This window comes from Neolamprologus multifasciatus, chromosome 20 (genome assembly GCF_963576455.1).
Source record: "Neolamprologus multifasciatus chromosome 20, fNeoMul1.2, whole genome shotgun sequence".
Taxonomy (NCBI): domain Eukaryota; kingdom Metazoa; phylum Chordata; class Actinopteri; order Cichliformes; family Cichlidae; genus Neolamprologus; species Neolamprologus multifasciatus.
In genome coordinates, this window is record NC_140458.1 from 20,781,923 (window position 1) to 20,804,833 (window position 22,911).

The 22,911-nt window shown below is 42.2% G+C and overlaps 2 protein-coding genes across 3 annotated transcripts; both read right to left on the reverse strand.

Annotated features, from left to right (window-relative positions):
* Window positions 1-258: 258 nt before the first annotated feature.
* On the reverse strand, window positions 259-9,879 carry fkbp1ab (FKBP prolyl isomerase 1Ab). The gene is made up of 5 exons (XM_085145572.1): window positions 9,717-9,879; window positions 9,563-9,610; window positions 5,693-5,805; window positions 3,113-3,278; window positions 259-1,590 (listed from the first exon to the last, which is right to left on the reverse strand). Exons 1-4 carry the CDS (start codon window positions 9,751-9,753, stop codon window positions 3,150-3,152), a joined length of 327 nt encoding a protein of 108 aa, XP_085001698.1. The 5' UTR covers window positions 9,754-9,879; the 3' UTR covers window positions 259-1,590; window positions 3,113-3,149.
* A 1,944-nt stretch (window positions 9,880-11,823) lies between these two features.
* nsfl1c (NSFL1 (p97) cofactor (p47)) lies at window positions 11,824-21,697 on the reverse strand. Of its 2 annotated transcripts, none has more exons than XM_085145563.1 (9): window positions 21,548-21,697; window positions 20,722-20,822; window positions 20,522-20,596; window positions 17,899-18,064; window positions 17,677-17,772; window positions 15,798-15,907; window positions 15,545-15,682; window positions 13,455-13,625; window positions 11,824-13,020 (listed from the first exon to the last, which is right to left on the reverse strand). In XM_085145563.1, the coding sequence occupies exons 1-9, from the start codon at window positions 21,647-21,649 to the stop codon at window positions 12,858-12,860; spliced, it is 1,122 nt and encodes a 373-aa protein (XP_085001689.1). In that variant the 5' UTR covers window positions 21,650-21,697; the 3' UTR covers window positions 11,824-12,857. The 2 variants fall into 2 exon arrangements, with proteins under 2 accessions (XP_085001689.1, XP_085001688.1); XM_085145562.1 differs by having other exon boundaries at window positions 20,522-20,599.
* Window positions 21,698-22,911: the final 1,214 nt, after the last annotated feature.

The window sequence follows — 22,911 nt, forward strand, 5'->3', positions numbered from 1 at the left end:
GTTTATCTAATGTTAATACAATTTATTATATAAGCTGCTCATCACTTTAGTTGTCTAAGTTACCCCACCCTTGGCTTGCAGGTCAGTGAGCAGCAGTCAATAAACAGAGGCAGCCTCTGAAGCTATGTGCTTTTTATTTTATTTTGTCTGTTGATCTTCAGCATGATGATTGGTCTGCACTTTGTCACACCCCAAATGGTAATAAATCAAATACAGTGGAGTAGGGAAAAAAAGCCAAAAATAAACTTCATAGGCATGTGGAGAGTACTTCTTTTATTTTAAATATGTCTTCATTGGTTTAGCCTGCATACAGTAATGCATCAGCACAGAACTACACAGTACATAGGTGGACTGCTGTCACACCAGTTGCAGCTTGGCCAATATGCAACATCAACAGTCAATATCAGACAGCCAGGCCAGCAAATCCCTTCATTTAAACTCCATTTAAAACTACTACTTTTTTTTTAGATACAAAAACCACAAGGACGCCTGTGTGTCAGCAACTTTTTTTATGACAACACAGACTTCAGTTAGGCAGTGTGGTACTTTACAGTGGCAAAAAAATAAAATATAACTAAAAAAAGAAGAGAATTTATCGTCACAGGTTGAACATCAGCCATGTTGATTCTAGAGATAGAAAGTGAGCATCTGAAAAAATACACAATTGTAATTGTTCCACAAAATAAATCAGGGAGGTTAAAATTTGACTGACACCCTCCCCTTGATTTCAAGCATTTTCATCCTATTTTTATAAGACAAAAATAACCAAACTTCCAATTGACACGTGTTCCCACAAATCCCGTTGTTGCACCGTTCGACCTGTGTATGGCTTTAAATGGGGTTTAAAGACTTGGCAAGATGAGAAGGCAGTAATAATAAAATCAGATGCAAAGCTTTCAGCATGTACGCACTAAGTTTCCATCAGGCCTACAACATGCAGATAGGGTAAAGTAGTAACCGTGTATCTGGTGAGAAGATTTAGGCACACATGAGAGCTATCTACAACTGTTACTTGTTCTCTTTTGTGCCAGCTTAAATTTGCAACTTCAATGAAAAAGTAAACACAGCGGTGTTTTACAGAAACTACGTTCCTGTGTCGCACCATTAAGGCCTTCCCTGACTTTCACAACAAGTAGCCATTAAATTTAACCTTATGCCTATTTAACCCAATTTGAAGCTGGGCAGGGATATAAATGTGTGCTTTTAATATGTTTTTGTACTTTTTTTTTCCGGTATACTACAAGCTGTCAAACATATAACATCAGTATGGGTTTGACTTATAAAGATGAATGTTTCGGCTAGTGGTTCATTGGTTATGTACTTTTCAGCGTAACCATGCACAACATTTCTAAAACATAAAGAAAAGCAATTCAATTAGCATTTTAAGATTAAGAACGTGGAGGTTTTTAAGGCTATGACCCATGGTTTTTCTAGGAGGAAGAATAAGATGGAAAAACAGAATCAACTCAGTCACAGAGACAAAATAACACAAACTGTCATAGTTTGATGAAATAAGTAGTGGAATATTGACTTGAGCCTCAAGTGCAGACTCTCCTAGCTTCTCTCCTGGTCGCCCGTGTAGGAAGTCCCCTGTGATGACAACATGAAGGAGAACATCTTGTTTAAAAACATTTTAGGATGTACAGATGGAGATACCTCTGACACTTTAGTTTGGAATGAGATTTAAGAGTCATCTTACCAAGCTTAAGTGTTTAACAGCAGTATATACACTCAGGGCACTTCATGGAATAAGATAACCCCCCACAACAACCAGACAATCGCCTATGGACAAGTATTTGGCAACTGGGAAGGAAACACTCCCTTTAAACAGGATGAAACTTCCTGCCACGACCAATTCAGGGGTAAGGGTAAAAACAAGGAGTGTAGGAAGTCAATTAAGCATAAATGCTAAATGGATGCTGTGAAACATATTTGAATAGGTGCACTTCTGGGGTCCAAACTGGATTTGACTGAGATGGTAACTTGGAATATAGGATATACTTAAAAACATGTATCAACTTCTAGGTTACAGAATTAAAGGCCAAAAACTTCATTTCCTCTAATGGCCAGTTTACACTGGCTACAAAGAGAGCTTTAGCTGTAACATAACAACCTGGAGAAGTGGTTTTGTTCTTTATAGCTAATTTCCACATTAATAACACTTAAAGTTAGGGGAGTGGCCCACATCCACTAAGCTGATTCACTGTCATTGAATTCTATTTTTTAGTATTAATTACACTAATTATGGGGTATCTATGTCTTCGTGTTATACCTGTAGAGTTTTAGGAGCTTGTAAACCAAGCTTTTGAATGTCAGCTAAAAACTACAACTAGAAAAAAAAAACACCCACTGAAGTAGAAGAAAACAATGCTAACACTGAGGCTTTAAAAAAACAGAGCCCAGAAAGAAAGTGAGAATGTAGCCATAACTAGCTACATTATAACTATAGCTACATTACCTCAGTTTTCGACCCAGATTTAGCCAGTTCATATTCATGTGTGAATATGTTAGTTCTGTAACATAATGAAATGCTATAATAATAGGTAGTGAGTGAATTCAATACATGTTGCAGCTACAGTATGTCATGTAATGTGAAATAATAAACTAGCTACTGAAGAAGCTAGCCAACTGTTATGCTATAGTACTGTGTTAAAGTAGGCTAGTTGTGTCCTGTCAGGACAAAAAGAAAAAAAATTAAAACGACAAAGGTGCAACAACAACAGCTCATCTGTGGTGAGAGGAAAGCTCTAGGACAGCCTGAACTTGTGAGTGTGCTACCAGTTATTTTCTCAATAACAACAACCCTTGTATTCTAGCCTTATGAGTTTATGGGGCTTTTGGGTGGCTGATTTTTTATTTGAATCCTTGGGCAACGCCAAGTTGCTCTCCAATGAGTTTGTCAGAGTATGAATGTGTGTGTTTAGATGGAAAGCAATTAAGTGTAGGAAAAAGGTGTTTGCATGAATGGGTATAAAGCACTCCAAGTGCTCAAGTAGAGTCGAAATGCATGATACGAGAACCAGTCCATTTATCACTTGCTGTGCTGCCCTGTGTTTAATATGTAAGCTAGCTAAAATGTATATCAGACTGTGACTTTTTACAGAATACTTACACAACATTAAAAAAATAATAAAGGCAGCGGGTTTGTTTCACTCCAAACCCAGCAGCTCTACATCAAAGATGAGGGTGGCATTAGGTGGGATGATGCCCGGATGGCCTTTGTTTCCGTAAGCATAGTCAGGCGAACAGGTCAGCTTGGCCCTCTGACCAACACTCATCTAGATGCAGGAGGATGAAGAGGAGGAGACAGAAACAGGACAAAGGCAATGGATTGTTATTGAGCACTTGTTCTGCTAGAAAATACAGTTAATTGGATCATAATGTAGTCTCTGCAGTGGAAGTTAGATAATAAGCCACAGGGGGCAGTAAAAATATCTTGTTTACTAATGATGCTTCAGTTTTCCTCAATCTTATCCACAGTGCATCTACTCTGACTGCCCTACTGCACAATAGCAAATCAATCTAAATGCCCTGTGGGTATATTAAAGATCACACTGAGCACACAGAGAACTTGAAGTTGCTACCATTAAAAATACAGGATGTCCACACAGGCAGCACCAGCCACCTCATCTAAATGCTGCACGGCTGAGCGGGTGAGATATGGAGCTGTGTCCTTGCTGTGTTGGTGCACAGAGGAACAGAGTTAATGGAGAGCTTGGTAAGTGAAAACTCGATAATGGAACCATGTCAATAAATTTATGTGTTACAGAAGCAAAATACATCTTCTTTGAAACCATCCCAGTTACATTTGCCTCTAAATCATGACTGCTGAAGCTGTCGAGCTTTATGACTTTTCCCCCAGAATCTGATCCAGTGGCATACAATACACTGCAGAATGTCCTCTGAGGACATCTGAATAAATTCACACAGCTTATAGACCAGCTTTAGATTCATTGCTTGATCATTATTTTATATGTGCTGTATTGGGGTTTCCGTATCGGGTACTAGATACAAATGTAAGACTTTTTAAGACGCATAATAAAATGTTTATTTCCTTTCTGCAATCAAGTCAGTCCAATGTAAAACCAGTTGGAACAATAAGCTCAGCACTTATTTACAAAGCACATGAGCGGGTACATTGATATCACTGACATCACCACCTCATTTTAACCAGCTGAATTTCATAACTGATAGTAATACAACTAACTAGTTACATGACCTGGAACCAGACAAGTAGCAGAAACACAGCTTTATGGCATTTGCTCCAGGTATAATGATGCTGTTTATAAACAGGTAACAATGGACACGTCTGAACAAGCAAACTCTGAAGGGCACGATTTTTGGTCCTGGAGCCTTTCTAAAGTCAGTTTTTTAGGTTGTTTTTAGTCTGGGTCGTTTTGGCTAATCGTGAATGAATCTGTTGGACTGCAAGTCTGCAAATAGCCTACGCAGAAGTCAAAAGACATTTTGCAAAACGCAATCTCAGTTTTCATTTTTTGCCCGTTAAGAATTTTACTTCGCACTACCTCTTTTCATATATCTGCTTTCATGGTGAGACTGTTTTTTTCTTTTGTTTTTGTGTCCAGCCCATGTGCCGCTTAGCAGACAGTTAATCAGAGTCCCTGAACTGTTGATTGAAATTCTAGTTTGTTTTTTTTAGTGTTCAGACTAATTAGCAACAGCATGTCTGCTAACCAAACTAGCTAGCATATGGTGATAACTTAGCACTCCATCCTCGCCTGTAAATATGGTCACTTCTTGTGGCTCAAGAGTTGGCAGTTCGTCTTGTAATCGGAAGGTTGCCGGTTCGAGCCCTGGCTTGGACAGTCTTGGTTGTTGTGACCTTGGACAAGACACTTCGCCTACTGGTGTTGGCCAGAGGGGCCAATGGTGCGATATGGCAGCCTCGCTTCTGTCAGTTTGCCCCAGGGCAGCTGTGGCTACAACTGTAGCTTGCCTCCACCAGTGTGTGAGAGTGAGTGAATAGTGGAATTGTAAAGCGCTCTGAGGGTCTCATAAAGCGCTATATAAATGCAATCCATTATTATTATTATTATTACTTCCGGCTCCAAAAGAACTACAAAACACACAAGAACACGTCAGCTTTGTTATTTCCATCTTCTCAGCAGAGTCGATGGTTGTTAACCTGACTGAAAATAGGCTGAATAAGCATAGATGTATCCATGTTTTATTGAATCATCATCAACTTCAGTGAATGTTGTAGTTAAACTCCACCATCTTGGACTGCAGCTGGTGAAGTAAGCTTTCTTCTGTTGTACAGCTTAGAACTGCAGCACATGAGCCAGTTTGGTGGCCTTCCAGCTTGCAGAAGATCTCCATTGCTTAGTGAGGAGTACGAACACCAGCAGCAGTCCAAGATAGTGGAGTTGGAATCTTTCCAACCACAGGACTAGATCCTTCCTACAAAGCAGCAGATGGATATTGAAGACCGCCACAACAGTAACCTACCCAGTGACTCAGCTAGTAGGGAAAATACAAAATGGTTAGCAGCAAATTAACTTCCCAAATAAAAGTGAGAGGATTATGGCCTAGTAAACTGAAGGTGGGTATCACTGGAGGGATGAATATATAAAACTAAAATGTGCTAACCCACCATGTAAAGTCTATGATGGAAAAATGTAACGCTACTAATAATAACCTTTTTACCTTTTCCCAAAGTTCTCCAGCCTACCTGCACTACGCCCTCTTCCCAGCCTCGGATCACTTCCTGCTTGCCAATCTTGAACCGGAAAGGCTTATCTCTGTCACGAGAAGAGTCAAACTTCCGTCCGTCTGTGAGAGAGCCTGCAAACAAGGAAATGGTAAGATGGAAGTACAGTGTGTGAGAGAAACAGAAACAGCTGCTGGTGCACGCCCTCATCCTGCTGTTGAAAAAGCCAGCCATTACCCCTGAACATGAACAATTACAGGACTAATCACTCACAGAATGTTCAGGCCGGCTAATATCTAACGTGTACAAGTTGTTTCATAAAACCATTGCAAACAGTGATGTCTTCCAAGCTTCTCTAGCATCCATCATCTCTGCTGTGTTTATACAGAGCGCACAAATAAAGGGATTCTCAGCATCTCAGAAATAGAAGCTGCAGCTGTCTGCATGGTGGGTTTGAATGTGAGTCAGGAAAAAGCAGGCATGGGTGCACAGAATAGCAGCCCTCCAATACCATTTCCGCCGTCGTTATTACTGTTATTACCACCACCGTGGAAGGGTGTGTGTCTGTGTGTGTGGTTGCTTGATGCAACATCACACATATCGATACGCAGTTCAGGAGGCGAGGTGGCAAGATGCAGCCTGTAATCCCAGCGGCACGGCGGGGTGTCCTGTCCTCTTCTGGAAATCTAGATATCAGATTATGTGGACAAGCTAAAGGTCCCATTCGATCTGAGCACTGCAGTGCAAAGAACCCAATAATGACTTTCTCACACGCTGATCATTTCCTGGATGCAGAGCTGCTCCGAGACCCCAGACAGACCAAGTTTTGATCTTCATACAGATGTCTGCATCAAAAAAAGACTCGCTTGTGTAACGGAATATCCTGTTTCATGTCAAGATAACTTTGTAGGCTTGCAGGAAGGGAGACGGCTCAGAGAGGAAATCCTGCAGATTGTGGGTTATTAAAAAGGAGAGAATGCAGTCTCAAGTCTAAAAACAAGTTTTAAAAAATATGCTTTGCCTTGCAAAGCCCAAATGAGCTCTGACTTCATGTTACATAATCTCGAAGCAAAGAGGCTTGTGTTACAGGGTGAGTTATGTCTGTCTCACCAGGCAACACGCTTTGCCAAACTAAAAACAGGTGCAGACAAATATGTAGTCTAGTATGCTGCGAACTGCACGACATGATCTACATGTTACTCTCTTTTAATACACTGCAAAGCATGCTAATGATATCTGTCAGTCTGTCCACTGCTTTTACGTCTCAGCAGCAACACGAGGAAGGATTTCCATGAAGTATTGTGCAATTTCCACAAGAAAACTCTCAATGACTTTGCTGATCCACAAACTTCATGCTCCACTATGAGTGGCTTGTAATAAATTAGCTTTTTATATAGCACTATCTGAGGAGAATTTTAATTTATGCAAAACTTTGGCAATAGAAAAAGCCACAAATTTGATTGCACAAATTCTGCTAGCATGCAAACCCGCCACACAACCGACTGCTGAACCTCAACATACGGTTTTAGCATTGCATTGCTAGCGTTGCAGAGCTCAGATGGGAGAGGAGTCCAGAGGGTAGGGCTGCCACATTGAAAGCTCAGCGGTACGGAGGTTAGAGCGAGGGACAGACCCATGGCTGAAGATCGTAGGATCTGAGACAGTGTGCACGGGTCAAGGAGGTCAGACAGATACTGAGGGCCAGGGTATGGAGGGATTTGTAAGTGAGAAGGATCTAGTAAGTGATGTGTGACTTGACCGGCAACTAGAGATTAATGAGGGTTGGGGGATATATGTTGCCAAAACTTAGTCTGTTTAAATGAGAGCCAGTATAAAAGATGGACACAGTCACTCACTGGATAGTTAGTCACTTTTCTCTATCACTAGTGTTTTGAAACCAGATGTGACGAGTGAGGGCTGGATCTGACTGTGAAACCCCGTGCTTATTAGTGCTTATTAGTTAATAACTCTATACTCATAGGTTATAGGCTTGTTAATATTAATAGGTCAAGTATACGTCATTAGTCAATTAAACGGTGCTACCAATTTGCTAATGTCGACAATTTGTCATGGACGAGTGTTCACATTTTGGATAATCCTTCTTTATCCACTATTGTGTTTGCCAATCAGTTATGCTATCAATAATAATAATGGATTGCATTTATATAGCGCTTTTCGGGCCCTCAAAGCGCTTTACAATTCCACTATTCATTCACTCTCATATTCACACACTGGTGGAGGCAGCTACAGTTGTAGCCACAGCTGCAACTGGGGCAGACTGACAGAAGCGAGGCTGCCATATCACGCCATCGGTCCCTCTGGCCATCACCAGTAGGTGGTAGGTGAAGTGTCTTGCCCAAGGACACAATGGCTGAGACTGTCCGAGCAGGAGCTCGAACCGGCAACCTTCCAGTTACAAGACAAACTGCTAACTCTTGAGCCACGATCGCCCCAGTCACTACTTTAGTCTTTTTTTAACACAGTATGATGTTCAATTTCAACCCAACTCCTCCTCCCTGAGCCTGGTTCTGCTGGAGGTTTTTTCCTGTTAAAAGGGAGTTTTTCCTTCCCACTGTCGCCAAGTGCTTGCTCATAAGGGGTTGTTCTATTGTTGGGTTTTGCTCTAATATTAAAGGATCATTATCTTTCAATATAAAGTACCTTGGGGCACCTGCTGTTGCGATTTGGCACTATATAATTAAAACTTAAATGAATTGAACCTTTTCAGTCTTCATCTGCACCCTGTGGCTTTGGATTATTAGTTAGACAACAAAACATTTTATGCTGCCATCCAAGTTGACTCCAGTGAACTGTAATAAGCTTCTTCATTTCTAAGCATTTTTTCTTAAAAAAAAAACAAAAGAAAACAAAAGACAACTGAGATATTAATTAACACAGAAAATAAGTCTTAGCCGCAGACTGTGCTGTACATCAGTCCTACAGCTCTATCCTGGTGGCACAAAGGAGGGGTTAAAAATAAAAGATGTGACTAATATTGCTAACTCTTGTTCAGAGTGACGAAGTGACCAACATTCAGTGTTGTTCACATAACGTGCAATTCTCCAGAAAATAGTAGAGGATTGAGCCTGCTATTATTACAGTCAGCCAGACGGTTATAATCCGCTCAGCTAAACGCCACCAACCCCCAAACCCCCAACGACCCCAGAGAAACTCCAACAAAGACAGAAAAGCGCTGGAAATCAGACGGGATTTAAAACCGTGCTGTCTGGGCTCCTCTGGTCTGTCTGTCTGGTCCTCTGAGTGAACCCTGCGGCGGAATCAGTCTGCGTCCCCCCTCCACCTCCTCTTTTGTTAATTATCCAGACAAGACAAATGACCACATTCATCCAGTGATCTTCATGAGGCTGTAATGGAGCGGTCGGCCCCAGATTGAGGCGCGCATTATTTTACGCAGTGGTGAATCCAGAGCACCGTCCCCGGGACACACCACCACCAACTCCACCTACTGTTGCTGATGCTGCTTTGCACGTTTTCACCTACCCAACACACCGAATGTGCGGGGAGTAGAAACGCGACGAAGGGGTTAAATTTCCACGCAGCTCGGTCGGTGACTGACAGTAATACCTCTTTGCCCTACTGAGAAATCACTGCCTGGAAAGGTCTGAGGCACAAAATATGTCTGCTGTGCACACTTTGTCCGGCTGCACGTTGCTCTCAATCCAACCCTTACAGCGTCCCTGCGCGGATTCTCATCATCTCCTGCGATACTTTCAGGATTATCACGCTGAGCTATTTTTCAGAACGGGTGTAGGACACAGTTGCCCACAGCCGTCACTCCACTCGGACGGCCTTCCTGTGAACCCGCCGGTGTGCCTAACGTGTACAGTGTGTCCGTGCACGCACAGTTTAAGTTTGTCACGTCAAACTCACCGACATAATGCACCACACACGTCTGTCCTTTTTTGGGGAAAGTCCGTCCTGTGGAGAAGCCAAAAGAGAGCTCAACATAACATGCTCATGACGCAATTAAGGCGCTGTTTCTATGGCTGCACGCAAGCACGTTAAAGTGTACAGCAGGCTTTACCGTCACCGGGGGTGATGGTCTCGATTTCGACTCCCATTTCAGCGCTGTGCGTCCTGGAGCTGCTGCTGCTGCTGTCCCTGAACACGGCAACACTCCTCCCGCAGTCCGTCTGTCTGCGCGCTCCTCCGGCGGATGTTCCACATCTCTCTCTCTCTCTCCCTCTCTCTCTCTCTCTCTCACACACACACACACACACACACACACACACACACACACACACACTAGCGTCAATGGCTCACATCAACACTTCCGCCCACGACCATCAAAGTAAAACCCAATCTAAATCACTGGAACGGACCCCTGGCGGCCACAGGCCACCGGTTTTCATATTTGGATGAATGTTATTAGAATAAATAAAATCTGTTTTAAAAGTGAATAATATATTGTTCAGATATTATCGTGATTTAAAAAAAAAAATCAAGATTAAAAATGTTTGCAAATAACAAATAACAGAAAAACAGGCCTTCAAAAAGGAAAACAGATCACAGCGCACTGGGTTTACTCTGGGCACCAGCAAGTGCTCCTTAAATGCAAAAGCACAACGTAGCAAGAAATTTAAAAAGTTACGTGCCATTCACTTCTGACTGAAAGAAGAATCAGAACTAACCTGCTTCTTAGGTTTTTTCATTCTCCATTTTATTTTTCAACCTTATGTCTAAATTTTATCTTGCCATGTTTATTATATTATTATTAAAATATTATTTTATTGCTGCTATTGTTCTTGTACTATTTTACTTGAGGGTCTTAAAGGCACCTATAAATAAAATGTATTATTATTATTATTGTTAAACTGTAGCGCAGTAGTTGAGACTGTTATGCTGAAGTCACTATAAAAGAATTGCACGCCAACCGAGTCCACGTGAATGTGTGTGTGTAGCCTCTGAGATACATCTTAATTCAGAATACAGTAAGCTTAAACTGTATGTGAGAACAGGAAAGGAAATATTTAAAGTGGAAGCTTTTTTTATTCATGAGAATGATTTTAGGTTTCTTAGATCTAAACACTATACAGTGAGTCACGTAAGACAAACAATAAAACACTATTAGAACAAAGGGGGCCCATCAGATCTGATCAATAGGCAGATATTACACAAAGCTTGACACTTCCATAAATCCATCTACCATGTGTTGCAGATTGCTCAGACCTCCCTCTTCCCACACAACACGCCCCTTTCCAAAGGGGCACTAAGAGGATATCAAGCCAGCCAAGAGACACAACTGACAATCTCATGTCCAGCTGGGATCGTCTCCCTCCCTTTTGGCATGCCCAAATCCAAGGTGGACCCCTAGATTAGAAACCACATCCGCCTTCCTCTCAATTCTTACATTTTAAAAATTTCAACCTCACAGCAGAAATAATCATGTTTGCAGTCTGACAGAAACCAAGTCTCTACAGATATTTTCTTAAGAAGTGTTATACAGTGGGTAAATATTTTTAGAATGCCTTTGTTTTGTTAAGGAAGGTAGCCACTTTGAATAGTCGGCAGCTGTGTGCCAAGCTTTACCTCTGCTAATTACAGTTGGACAAACAATAAAACCTGCTGCCAGATGCAGAGAATCTGTGTTTGCTTCAGTTTTGGTGAGTTCAGTCTTAGTATTTGATAAGTCTGCTACTTAGTAGTTGCTAGCAGATGTGTGTGTTTAATGTTGCATCCATGCAGTTCATTGATGCACCTTATTAACCAAACATGCTAACATGCAATAACTTGGGCTTCCAGCCTCTTGTCCAAATATGGTCACTCCTGAAAACAAACCAAATATTCTGACAGCCAAAACATCCAGAAGTCAAAGGACGACGTACCTGTGACAACATCCTTCTTTTAGATACAGTCTGTGTGCCAGACTGACAATGGAAATGGCGGTATTTGGCAATAAGCTGTATACACACCTTTGCTGGGTCCATGTGTAATTTCTTTTGGGAAGTCTGACAAATGTAGGGACTTACACATTAGAAAACCAACATGAAATGTGGTTACATCACTGATAAACTCACTGATGTCCCCCAGGTGAAAGGCTAACATTATCTAGCATAATTATAATTCATGTTTTCTCACTTTATAAAAGCAGCAGATATCCCACTAACAATAACAAAAACACAAGACCATCATTTCTTTATACATCAACCATAAAATGGATTTATTTCACCAGAGGTCCAAACATATTTTTGTGTTGCCCCAGGATGCATAGAAGATGTCAGTGTATCTTAAGAATTCAACTTCAGCTAACACAAACCAGTGTTTACAATCTAAATGTTCTTTTGCTCGACCATTGGTTTAATAATAAAGCCATGTGTAATTGGTGTTCATATATCAAAATGCTTCTGTCTAACTGGGACAATCTTACAATCGGCGTGAAAAAGAAAAAAAAAGAGAAGGAAGTGATAAAAGGAGTTGATTTAAAAAAAATAATTCCATCTTCATTTAAACAAATGGACAGGTGTGATTGTGGAAATGCGTAAAGAAGAGTAAGGCTACTGGTACAGGTTGGTTTGGAGAGAGAAAACTCCTTGGTGTTTTGTTCCATCATCACCCATTTCTCTCCAACATGAATGTGTGGAGAGAAATGGAAACTTGTACAAAGCCACATCATCATGCGATAATAAACTGGCTTTGGCTATGTGATTCTGGTCTGTGCTGTTGAGACAGAATCAAAGTGAGAATCTGTCACGGTGTGGATCTGCCAAAGCACCGGCTACTGACAGCTGATGGGCTGAGTTAAGGTCTATAGAAAAAGAAAAGATGGGTTAATGGAAAACAAACAAATCTTTAGTGAACACCTTTATAACTAAACTGTCATTCAGACTGCATCTTCAGGCTCCGACAGGCTCTTACATGAACTCTGTTCCAGTCTGGAAGATTTTTAGTTTCGTCCCCGTTACCGTCTTTCACAGACAGGGAGAGGGGGAGAATTTGGGGGGACAGGGCTGTGAAGCAGAGTGTTAAGTTTCACTTTAGAAAAACAAAACTGAGAAATTAGAAGTCCATACATAAGTCTGTTTTCTCTCCACCCTCGATAGGGCAGCAGGTTTCAAAGAGCTGCTTAGCCACGCCACAGGGAGAGGGAGGAGTGGAAGAGGGGGGAGGGCAGCTGGAGGAGGGGGACAGGGAGAGGGTTCAGGGGGTTGATCTTCCTCTCTCATCCTCACTTTAGCCGCTGGACGATTACAGCATTGAGGAGGTTGGCCTGCTGCAGCGTCTGGCTCTCATCCATCAGCTCCTTGTTGGGGAAGGTGGTCATCAGGACGAACTCTCTGGCAGCCATGGCGGGCCGGGCCGCCACCACAAAGTGTCGCAGGTCAGACACCCTGGGAGACACAAGGACACGGCAGGACAGGAAAAAAGGGTTATATGACAGGATGAAATCTGACAATGTTAGCTTCTACTCTTTGATACAGGACCGATTTCACCTTCTTCAATTATTTAGGCTGGTGGCACTGACCAAGCTAAATGTTGTCCGCAGACTCGTGTACCACAGTTTGTGTATCTGTTTCTTTCTCTCTTCTTTAAGAACATGGTTTGTGTTGGTGTAAAATCACAGTGTGTAGGGTTTATGAGACAGGGATTCACTGATTTACAACCCCCCAAACCTTGTGTCCCTAATAAGACACTTGAAACAACACAATGTCTCTGCATTAACAATCACAAGGACTGGTTGCATAACTGGGACCAAATATCTACAGATCTTGTCCTCTTCATATCCACGTCCAGCAGAAACACATGCAACTTAAAATTTTTTTACCTGTGGGTATGGTTGAACTTTTGGACCAGCCTGCCACCATCGGCAAGTCTGATCTGAATGTTAGTGACGGGCTGGGAGGGGTCGAGGGTCACTGAGGCACTGGCTTGGGCCTCGTTGGCAGCTTGGTCCTGCTGGGAGGTGGGCGGAGCTGAAATCAACTCTGGTGTGGCGCTGGAGAGAAAAAGGCAAAAAAAAAACCAAACATGACCAAAGTGAACAGAGGTTATGAATGCAAAAAATACACAACGTATACTTTAACCCTAGAACCAAGTCCGCCAGAGCTTATATTATATTTTTACATGTTGTAGAGCCATTTTTGGGAGCATTTCAAGTTGCTATACATCAATACAACCATTACAGCCTAACCTTTAACAATATGCATGCATTAAGTGCATAGTAATTACATAAATTGCAAAAAAAGTGCACTACAAAAAAATTGAAAATCATTTTTGTTTTTTAACATATGTTTCTAGTTAGAGAAATTTAAGAGGCTTATCCCTCAAAACTGTAAATACAAAAAAGTTGCACAAAATAGTTTCCTACCACAGGAAATTTATTTTGAGTGTCTTCATAGTTTTATTTTTGAAATACACCAATTTCTATACACTGCAGGAAAAACGAAAATAAATATTATAGTGCAAATTTGCAAAAAAGCAGCATATGCATCTAAATAAACTATTTCCAGCAGTGCAATATTAGTCCTAAGCATCCCAGAAACAACACAGAAAGTCATAAAGTCAAACATAACTTTTAAAAACACCAGTATAGGCTCATGAGGCCTTGGTGGTAAAAAACTACATTTCCGCGAAAATGACGTCACTTCCGGTTTCGGCCAGGTCATGGCGGACATGCGATAGTTCGTGCTGATGGACGTAGGAAGTGTTATGAACAGCTGATTGGATCGGAAAAGCGTGTTTCTGGAATATTATGTTTTTGTTGCTGCAAGTGCTTTTTATGCAGTTTTTGCAAAGCTATATGTGGAAGGAAACTGTGACCGAGGACAAGCTGATGGCATAAGATGTAAGTACAACTCCTCTGGTTTCATATGCAAAAAAAATTATTGCGCTAGCTCACGTGGTTGCAGTGCTACCGGAATTTAAAAATAGTTACGCAAAACGGAGCGTGCCCACTCTGACCAGTTTTAAAGGGTTAAATACATGAATGTCAACATCTGAAGAATAAAGTAGCTACTGATTTGGTTTGCAGTTATTTTCCAAACATGTGTCTGAAACACTTTAGTTTGGGTTTTGCTTTTCCATTTGCTGCTTGCTGATCGATTTTACTGGGGTTGTATTCAATCAAACATTTAACTATTCAAATTACATGCTCCTGCAGTCCCGTGGACAGCAGATGATTTCATGGCCTGAGGAAAAGGTTTTCAGCTTGAGATTTTGTATCATTTTCAGATAATCACCGGCCTATAAATTGTACCACAACAATGTTCTGGAAAACTGATAAAAGTATCAAATATCCCCATCCACAAATAAATAAATAAAATCAAATAGTGAGAATTTCCATATATTACAGACTTCTTATTTTATGTTAAAATCTCTCTTCAAACTTTTTTTTGTGATCAGCATTTTATTGATTTACAACAGGAATGGGGGGGGGGGGGGGGTTACAGACATATACAGCACAACTGTATACTGCAGTAGCAAAGCAAACATTGGTCACAAGGCATGGGGACATGAAAGAAAAATGGATGAGAAGATTTTCCAAGCTTCGACAGTCGTGGGTCGAGCGTTATTTAATTTTGCTGTGGTATGTTCAAGGTTAATGATACGGATAAGACATCGTATGCAGAATGATTCCATACAAATATCAGGACTGAACCAGTGCTTTGTAATTGTCTTCTTTGTACTTACCGTCAGCATGCATGACTTATGCAGGTTATTGGTAACCTTGGAGTTTCTATGACCCATAGAAACCAGTAATTCATCCAGATGATTCATGATAACTTGAAAAACGAGGCAGACTGGTTCTCTGGCCTTTATATGAATGAAGCTTGCACTGAGCTCAGTCAGTGCTTTTTTAAAAACCATACAATAGAAACAATACAGCTACAATGTTAAATCAAACGTCATCCTCACCTCCCCAGCTTCTGTCCTTCACCTTCAAAGGCTTTGAAGGCCATCCTGGGCTTGGTAAAGTCCTCATCTCTGTGGTCCTCCATGTCTAGGTTGACTTGGCCCCCTCGAGACCGCTGTCTCAGCTCAAGAGGAATCTCCCTGTGGGATGAGGATGAACGGGTGAGTGTGGAACTAACATTCATCAGGACATAACACGAGCCGAAAAGCAAATTGCTGAAATTGCAAACAAATAATAGATTTCAGCTAATCTCACCCTCTTCTGATCGCTTCAAGGAAGTTGGCATTTCCAGGATCATCGTAGCTTCTGAGTTCACCGTTATCCAGACTGAAACCGGTCTTCCACAGCTTAAGCACCACATGTACCTAACACACACACACACACACACACACACAGGGATTATTCAATACAGATGCAATTTTCCTCACAGCCATTTTTTAAAGGAACAAAATTAAAAAAGCAATACAATAAGTCACTAAACTGTCCGCTGTTGGCAGGTAATGGAAGCATGAATGGCTTCAACACGCACTTGACACTGGCACATTGACCTTCCACGTTTTGTTCTTTTGTGGTCTGATAGTCGTGAGCCTTGAATCCAGTTGGAGCTTTTCTGTGTAGAGTTTCCATGTTCTCTCTGTGCCCGTGAGGGTTCTTCCCAGGTACTCTTTCTTCACAGTTACAACAGGTGGCTGGTGCCTGTCATAGTGGTAATTCCTGAAACAGACGGTGGACCACCACCAGAGGTGAAGGAAGTCCATTCCGAATTCAGGACGAGTTGCTTCTCCAACTAGAGGAGATGAAATATCTTGGCTTCTTGTTCGCCAGTGTGGCAAGTTGATTTTGACGTCACATCATGTGTCCACGCGACAGAGTCTTTGTGTTGTGTCTGCCATTAGTCTTCCTCTTGATTTTTGTAACTTGGCGCGTGTACGAGAGTACGATTTTGTCAGTTTTTACCATGATTCTAACAATATTCCAGTACAGAAGCTCAGAGACATTCAGATATACAGAGGGAGAGGCTGGAGTTGTTTGAAAAACTTGGCTACTGGTTGTGACTTCATCATCTCCTATAGCAGCACTTAGATGGCGATATTGTCTAAGTGGCGACACCTATTGTTCAGGAGAATACTGCAGTGTGTCTGTGAGACAAGGTTGTGGCGCTGAGCAAAGCGACCATTACAGCAGGAACACTGGCACTTTGAGACTGACAGACAGATTGGTGAGGAGTTGGCACTGAATGAGACGCTGTACCCACCCGTTGCTCTGAAGAGACCCGAGCTGTCCACTCACAATTCAATCTACGTTCCTAGCCTTAACTACAGTCACAAATTAGTTTTCTATAAAGGCTGGCTGGGTGGAGCAGAGGCGCAGCTCCTCCACAAAGGAAAGGGAGCCAGCTGAGATGGTTTGGGCCTCTGACTAGGATGCCTCCTGAAGGCCTCCTAGGTTAGGTGTATGATTTGCATTATTAATGCAGGACAGGACACAATGCAACTCTAAATATAGTTATTCTAACAAATCTAGCGGTGATTTCTTAGAATAACGCTCTAAAATCAGCTCCTTTTATTTCGTACTGTTGGTGCTGCTGAAACATGCATTTATATACTTTCAGGCAAACTGTGCTCTGCAGAGTGCATTCAGGCTTGATACATAATTGCAGCATATTTGCCACAGAGTGCCTGTAATAGTGCAACATCCCTGCAGGATTTGTCTGGTCTTAGTGGCTAAAGAGACCTCTACTCTCTCTCAGATTTATGAGCTACTTTTAGAGCCAATATACTTTTTGAAATACTTTCAGAACAACAACTTAAGTGCATCATGCCTTTCAGCACTGGTATGCTTTGTGAGATGGCCGTGAGTGCAGTTTATATAACAAAGCAACAAAACAAACATCTCGGTGTTATGTGACTCTACTCATGAGGACACTATTTAGGATTTGATTAATGATTAGTTGGATTCCTGGAACAGGATTGATCACCCTTCATCTGTTACTGTCTTGTTTTATTGCTATAAACGTAAAGCCCCAGGCTTTGATTGACTGAAGTCTACCTTGGAGCAGATTCAGAAACACAGGACAGGAAACAATGCAAGGACTGAATTACCCACAAAAAGAAAGAAAATAATCTACACTCACATCCTGCTGCCTGTTGGAAGCGTGCCTCTCACCAGCCACATAAGTTGACTCCTCCTCAGGGGCTGCTCCTAGCCTGTAACCTCCGCCAACAAACGCCTAGAACAAAAAGTACAATCAGAACAGAGTAACTGATTTACAGACACAAAAGAAATCTGCTAACAGGAGCAACATAGAAGAGAAGGAGCCTGTCATGGACAGCTGTTCACAGTAGCTATACTTCACCTTAGCTTTGCTGGGCTCCCCCAGTCCTCTCCCGCTGCGGTCCAAAGGCACAGCTCCGTGTTCCTTCGCCCCCTTGAACAGATCCTCTACCACTTCATTGGAGCTCTTTTTCTTAGGAGGTCCCACAATCTGTTGCCCACTGCGCTCTGATCCTCCTGCAAAAAACCTGAGAGGGTGGGTATAGAGCTAGTTAGAAGTCTTTTATAATCAGAACAACAGACACTCTGGGGAAAGAGAGAGAACAGTGTTCTACAGGGTCGCATGTCACAGTGTGAGAGTGAGGATAATAAAGCCATAATTGCAAAATAAAAGTTGAAAAACAACAGTGTTTCTGTGCAAAAACTAAAGTCCTTGTCCTTTGTGCCCAATAAAGACTGTTTACAGTGAGTCTCTTGTCCTGCTGATGGACAACTGGCCGCAGTAATCCTTGTTCTGTGCTGCAACCTTTATAAGCTTGGCACAGCACAGGATCTGGTCGGAGTGGTCCTCCAGCTCACAGTTGGTGTCCAGAGCAAAGGTACTGACCACTAGTAAAATAATTGCAGATGTTGTCTGTTCTCTTGGAGGTATGACAAAAAAACTAAAAGTTTATTGGTGTATGCATAGTATGTGTGTTTATGTGTGTCTATGTGTGATTTTTAGGAGTAAGCTTATTTGGGTAGACTAAAAAACACATTTAGCGATTTATCTTTATTTTTTCATCCACCTGAGAACACAAGGCAACTGACTGATTATTCAACAGTTTCCTGGCTTTTATTTTGAAAGTCAACTTGCTGCTAACCAGCTAGCTCTGGTCTTTCCTGTCTATCCTTTTCCTTACAAACAGGCTAGTCAGGTAACTCCTATATCTTGGACTATAAAGTGTACATGGTTTTATTTAATAATTTGTAGGAGGACCACCACAGGAAAGACAAGTTCAGAATCTTTCAGACAGATCTCAACTGTGTATAGAAAACTGAATGAAGCCTTCATGGTGGATCTACAAGGGAAAAAAAACAATTCTGAAACCAACTGAGAAGAAGGGAGAAAAGTGTTTAGATCTAGAAACAATGAATGGACTACAGACCATTCAGTACAGCAACTGTATGAGTGAGAAAAGCAGCCATATGTTAGAACTTATTCAAGGGTGTTGGACAGGCTTCATGTGACAACCTGATAGAGTGGAAAGTTGTAATCAAAGCTAAAGGTAGAAACATTTAACAATCGCAAATTCAAAGCACTTTTCTCAAAGCTTTAAAGTTTTGATACATAATGAAGAAAATAGGCAAAAGAAAATGGAACATCTCTACTGAGAAGTCCTTTGCAGCGTATCAGCTGTTTGGACAACAAAGAAATAAGATGAGCATACAGTTGCACTGGAGACAGGTGTCTGGGTAGCCAACTATGTGCACATTGTTCTAGTAGTCAGGCAGCAAGACAAACGATGTAACCGTATTTGAAAACTGTACAATCTACAGTGCTGCATTATATAATTCTTATGCATGTTAAAGTGTGTCGCCTGGATGGAAACAAACTTAAAAAGATAGACATGAAACGAAACTGACAACAGGTGCGCTGTGGAGGCAACAACAAGACAACAACAAAGAGGGAATGCTTTTGCAGACTGATGCTCTCTCCTTATCCCTCCTAACTGATTTTATTTTCTAAAGCTGGTGTCTCTGTCTAGTAGCATGTGACCATACTGACAGCTCCTTAAGGTTGCACAGGTAGTCCTGCAGACTGACTTGTCAAGAAGTTCTCAAGAAATACGGCACCATTTCTACAACAGGTACTGTCTCATGCTACCATAGAGGATAATACTACTAACAAAAGGAAAACTACAGAAAACAATTAACATCAGAGGTAAAGAGAGAGCAGCTGCTGTAAAACCATTCCCTGGTCTTGTTGTTGTCTGTATACTGCACCTGTTGTGACTGTCATTTGCACCAAAGTCAGTAAAATGGATTCACAATGGTTTACACTTCCTAACGGGATCAATTGATATCCCTGAAGTTTAACTGACTTTGATTAATACAGCAATGTGTGACTGTCCCTTCACTCATTTTGAGCTGTGTACATATCGAAATAAAGACACTCCCCCTCCTCCAAACTATCCCAGAAGCCACTGTGCACTGAGAAACAGAACCAGAAGAAATGTTAATTATAAATGACATCATTACTGACTCTGGAATAAAATACTCTGTTCTTTAGCTCTATTTGCTTGGATGAAATGAAAAATGACTATGAAGGTTATCAGTACCCCTACACGGTCCCCTTAACAACTAGTCCGCTGCACTGATCCAGCAGCAGAATCTGTTGACACAGCAGGAAAGCGACCAGCTCCCAGAGAATGAGGTGTTACCAAAAATAGTTTGGTGCATTCTGGAACCACGCCAGCTAGGTGTGACTTTGTACCATCCATCCACAGCTCAAACAGACAGCAACATCTGTCACACCCATTCTGAAAGGCCTCCGGCACAAAAAGGTATTCACCTCCTTTGCTCGTAATTATCTATTTGAGTATTATACCGAGACACACTGAAGCTTTTCTGTTACTCAGCCTAAGAGAGCTGTGGTCTTATTTCCACACCTTTTCCACACACTCACTAAAGATAATAAACAGACAAGAGGGAAGTACACATACCTTTGGCCTTCCTCTTCATCACTCTCATCCTCTGCTTCATGCATGAGATCTCTGAAGGAGGTCACTCTGGGCTGACTACTGGACGATAAAATTGTATAAATACATGTACAAGTGTCCTGTACTTAGACAAAAAACGTCCCTCTTATAATTGTGCCATTACAGTGTGATTAAAACACTGACAGGCTGGATGGAGACTGTACCTGGGGCCTGCGGATCGGGACACCGAGGAGCCTCCCTCAGGCTGGGGAAGTGTCACTATGTCATCATCGGCTCCGTCTTCAAAGAAGCTGGCGAGTGCAAGCTGAGGATGCAAAACGAGCATGCAAATGTGACAGCACGAAGCAGACAGTAAGATAATATCTGACGAGCTCCAGATGCTACTGTACACCGCTCCGGTAACACGTCAGTCAAGAGCTCGCGTCAAACATTCTCGAGGATTAAGCGATTTAGACACAGTTTCACTGACTTATTTTGTCTTTCTCTTTGTACACTGACGACGCTGGTACAGTGAAGAAACGGACCATGTCTGTGTTATCTTACAGTATCAGACCACGCAAATACTGTGGATATGCGTTTATTTCCCTACCCCCCCCCCTCCCCCCAACACACACACACACACACACACGTTATTCTCCCATGGAGCAGCCCATACGATCAGGGCAGGTGGCTACTAATAATAACCATTTTATTTAGCGTTGCATGCTAATGCTAGCTAGCACGAGTCAATAGGTTTACGGCAGACCAGCTTAGACAACACTTAATGGACAATCTTCTTTATGATAACACAGCAGTAGTTACTGCACGCGTGACGCTATCAGCTGACTAACCGCACGCGTGAATTGTTGCTGATGATAAGAAGCAGTCCGGCCATTGTCAAAGGGTGACTTGCACAAATTACCGGCAAAACCCGGCTAATGTTAGCCGTCGAGCTACTGGTCTGGCACATGCCCGGTAACCTGAGTTTCCTTCTTAGGGTCTTTCCTACAGTCCACCGCAGCTCCATGGAAGATCGCAGAAAAGCCATACCTGCAGATTCCAGCCGGCAGACTCCAGGAAAAAACGGGCCCTCTCCTCATCCACATCAGTAACAGCGACGAACTCCCTCACTGACTCCTCTTGGTTCGCCATTTTGATTCGCTCCTTCAATAACTCGTCCGCCTCCACCTGAGGAAACTAGCAACAGATGATGGTTCCTATCCTGTTACAAACCAGACAGGAAGCAAGTGTTAAACACATCACAGTCAAACAAGGTCCCATGTGGTTTTAAACTGTATTTTATTTTTTTTCAACGAGTATCGACAGCTCTCATAATTTTGAACACAGTGTATTTTTTATAACAATTTCCTGCGTTGTTAACATAATGTTAACCACTTGGTGGCGACCTACCCACAGGTTAAACTGAACAGTAACTCATTAGCGTTACACTGTGTAATGTTTGTTCCTGTGTATGGAGTGTTTTAAGTCATTACTGGGGTGGTTGTAGCTCAGGCGGTAGAGCAGGTCATCTACTGATCGGAAGGTTGGTGGTTCGATTCCTGGCTTCCCCTAGTCTGCATGCCAAATATCCTTGGGCAAGATACTAACCCCAAATTGCTCTCCGATGCATCCATCGGAGTATGAATGTGTGTGAATGTTAGCTATAAAGCACTTAGAAAGATGTGCTTGTGCGAATGGGTCTGAATGGGTGAATGCACAAGTTGTGTAAAGCGCTTTGAGTGCTCAGATGAGTAGAAAAGCGCTATATAAGAACCAGTCCATTTACCATTACTTATTCCTCAAGGTAAAGAAGGTGTGTGTGTGTATATATATATATATATATATATATATATATATATATATAAACACCCAGCACGCCCCTGCGGGCGGTTTATCCGTCAAGCTCGGGTCCTCTACCAGAGGCCTGGGAGCTTGAGGGTCCTGCGCAGTATCTTAGCTGTTCCCAGGACTGCGCTCTTCTGGACAGAGATCTCCGATGTTAGTCCCGGGATCTGCTGGAGCCACTCGCCTAGCTTGGGAGTCACCGCACCTAGTGCTCCGATTACCACGGGGACCACCGTTACCTTCACCCTCCACATCCTCTCGAGCTCTTCTCTGAGCCCTTGGTATTTCTCCAGCTTCTCGTGTTCCTTCTTCCTGATATTGCTGTCATTCGGAACCGCTACATCGATCACTACGGCCGTCTTCTTCTGTTTGTCTACCACCACTATGTCCGGTTGGTTAGCCACCACCATTTTGTCCGTCTGTATCTGGAAGTCCCACAGGATCTTAGCTCGGTCATTCTCCACCACCCTTGGGGGCATTTCCCATTTTTGACTTCCAGGTTATACTCAGCACAGATGTTCCTGTACACTATGCTGGCCACTTGGTTATGGCGTTCCATGTATACCTTG

What these genes read in the sequence shown, in the direction of transcription:
- fkbp1ab (XM_085145572.1), bottom strand. Translation starts at nt 9,753, where the DNA reads ATGGGAGTCGAAATCGAGACCATCACCCCCGGTGACG. An exon ending in GACCATCACCCCCGGTGACG is followed by an intron (nt 9,611 to 9,716) that starts GTAAAGCCTGCT and finishes GCTTCTCCACAG; the next exon opens with GACGGACTTTCCCCAAAAAA. An exon ending in GGGAAGAGGGCGTAGTGCAG is followed by an intron (nt 3,279 to 5,692) that starts GTAGGCTGGAGA and finishes TCCTGCATCTAG; the next exon opens with ATGAGTGTTGGTCAGAGGGC.
- nsfl1c (XM_085145562.1), bottom strand. Translation starts at nt 21,649, where the DNA reads ATGGCGAACCAAGAGGAGTCAGTGAGGGAGTTCGTCGCTGTTACTGAT. An exon ending in TCCCGATCCGCAGGCCCCAG is followed by an intron (nt 20,600 to 20,721) that starts GTACAGTCTCCA and finishes TTTATCGTCCAG; the next exon opens with TAGTCAGCCCAGAGTGACCT. An exon ending in CTTGAAGCGATCAGAAGAGG is followed by an intron (nt 15,683 to 15,797) that starts GTGAGATTAGCT and finishes CTCATCCCACAG; the next exon opens with GGAGATTCCTCTTGAGCTGA.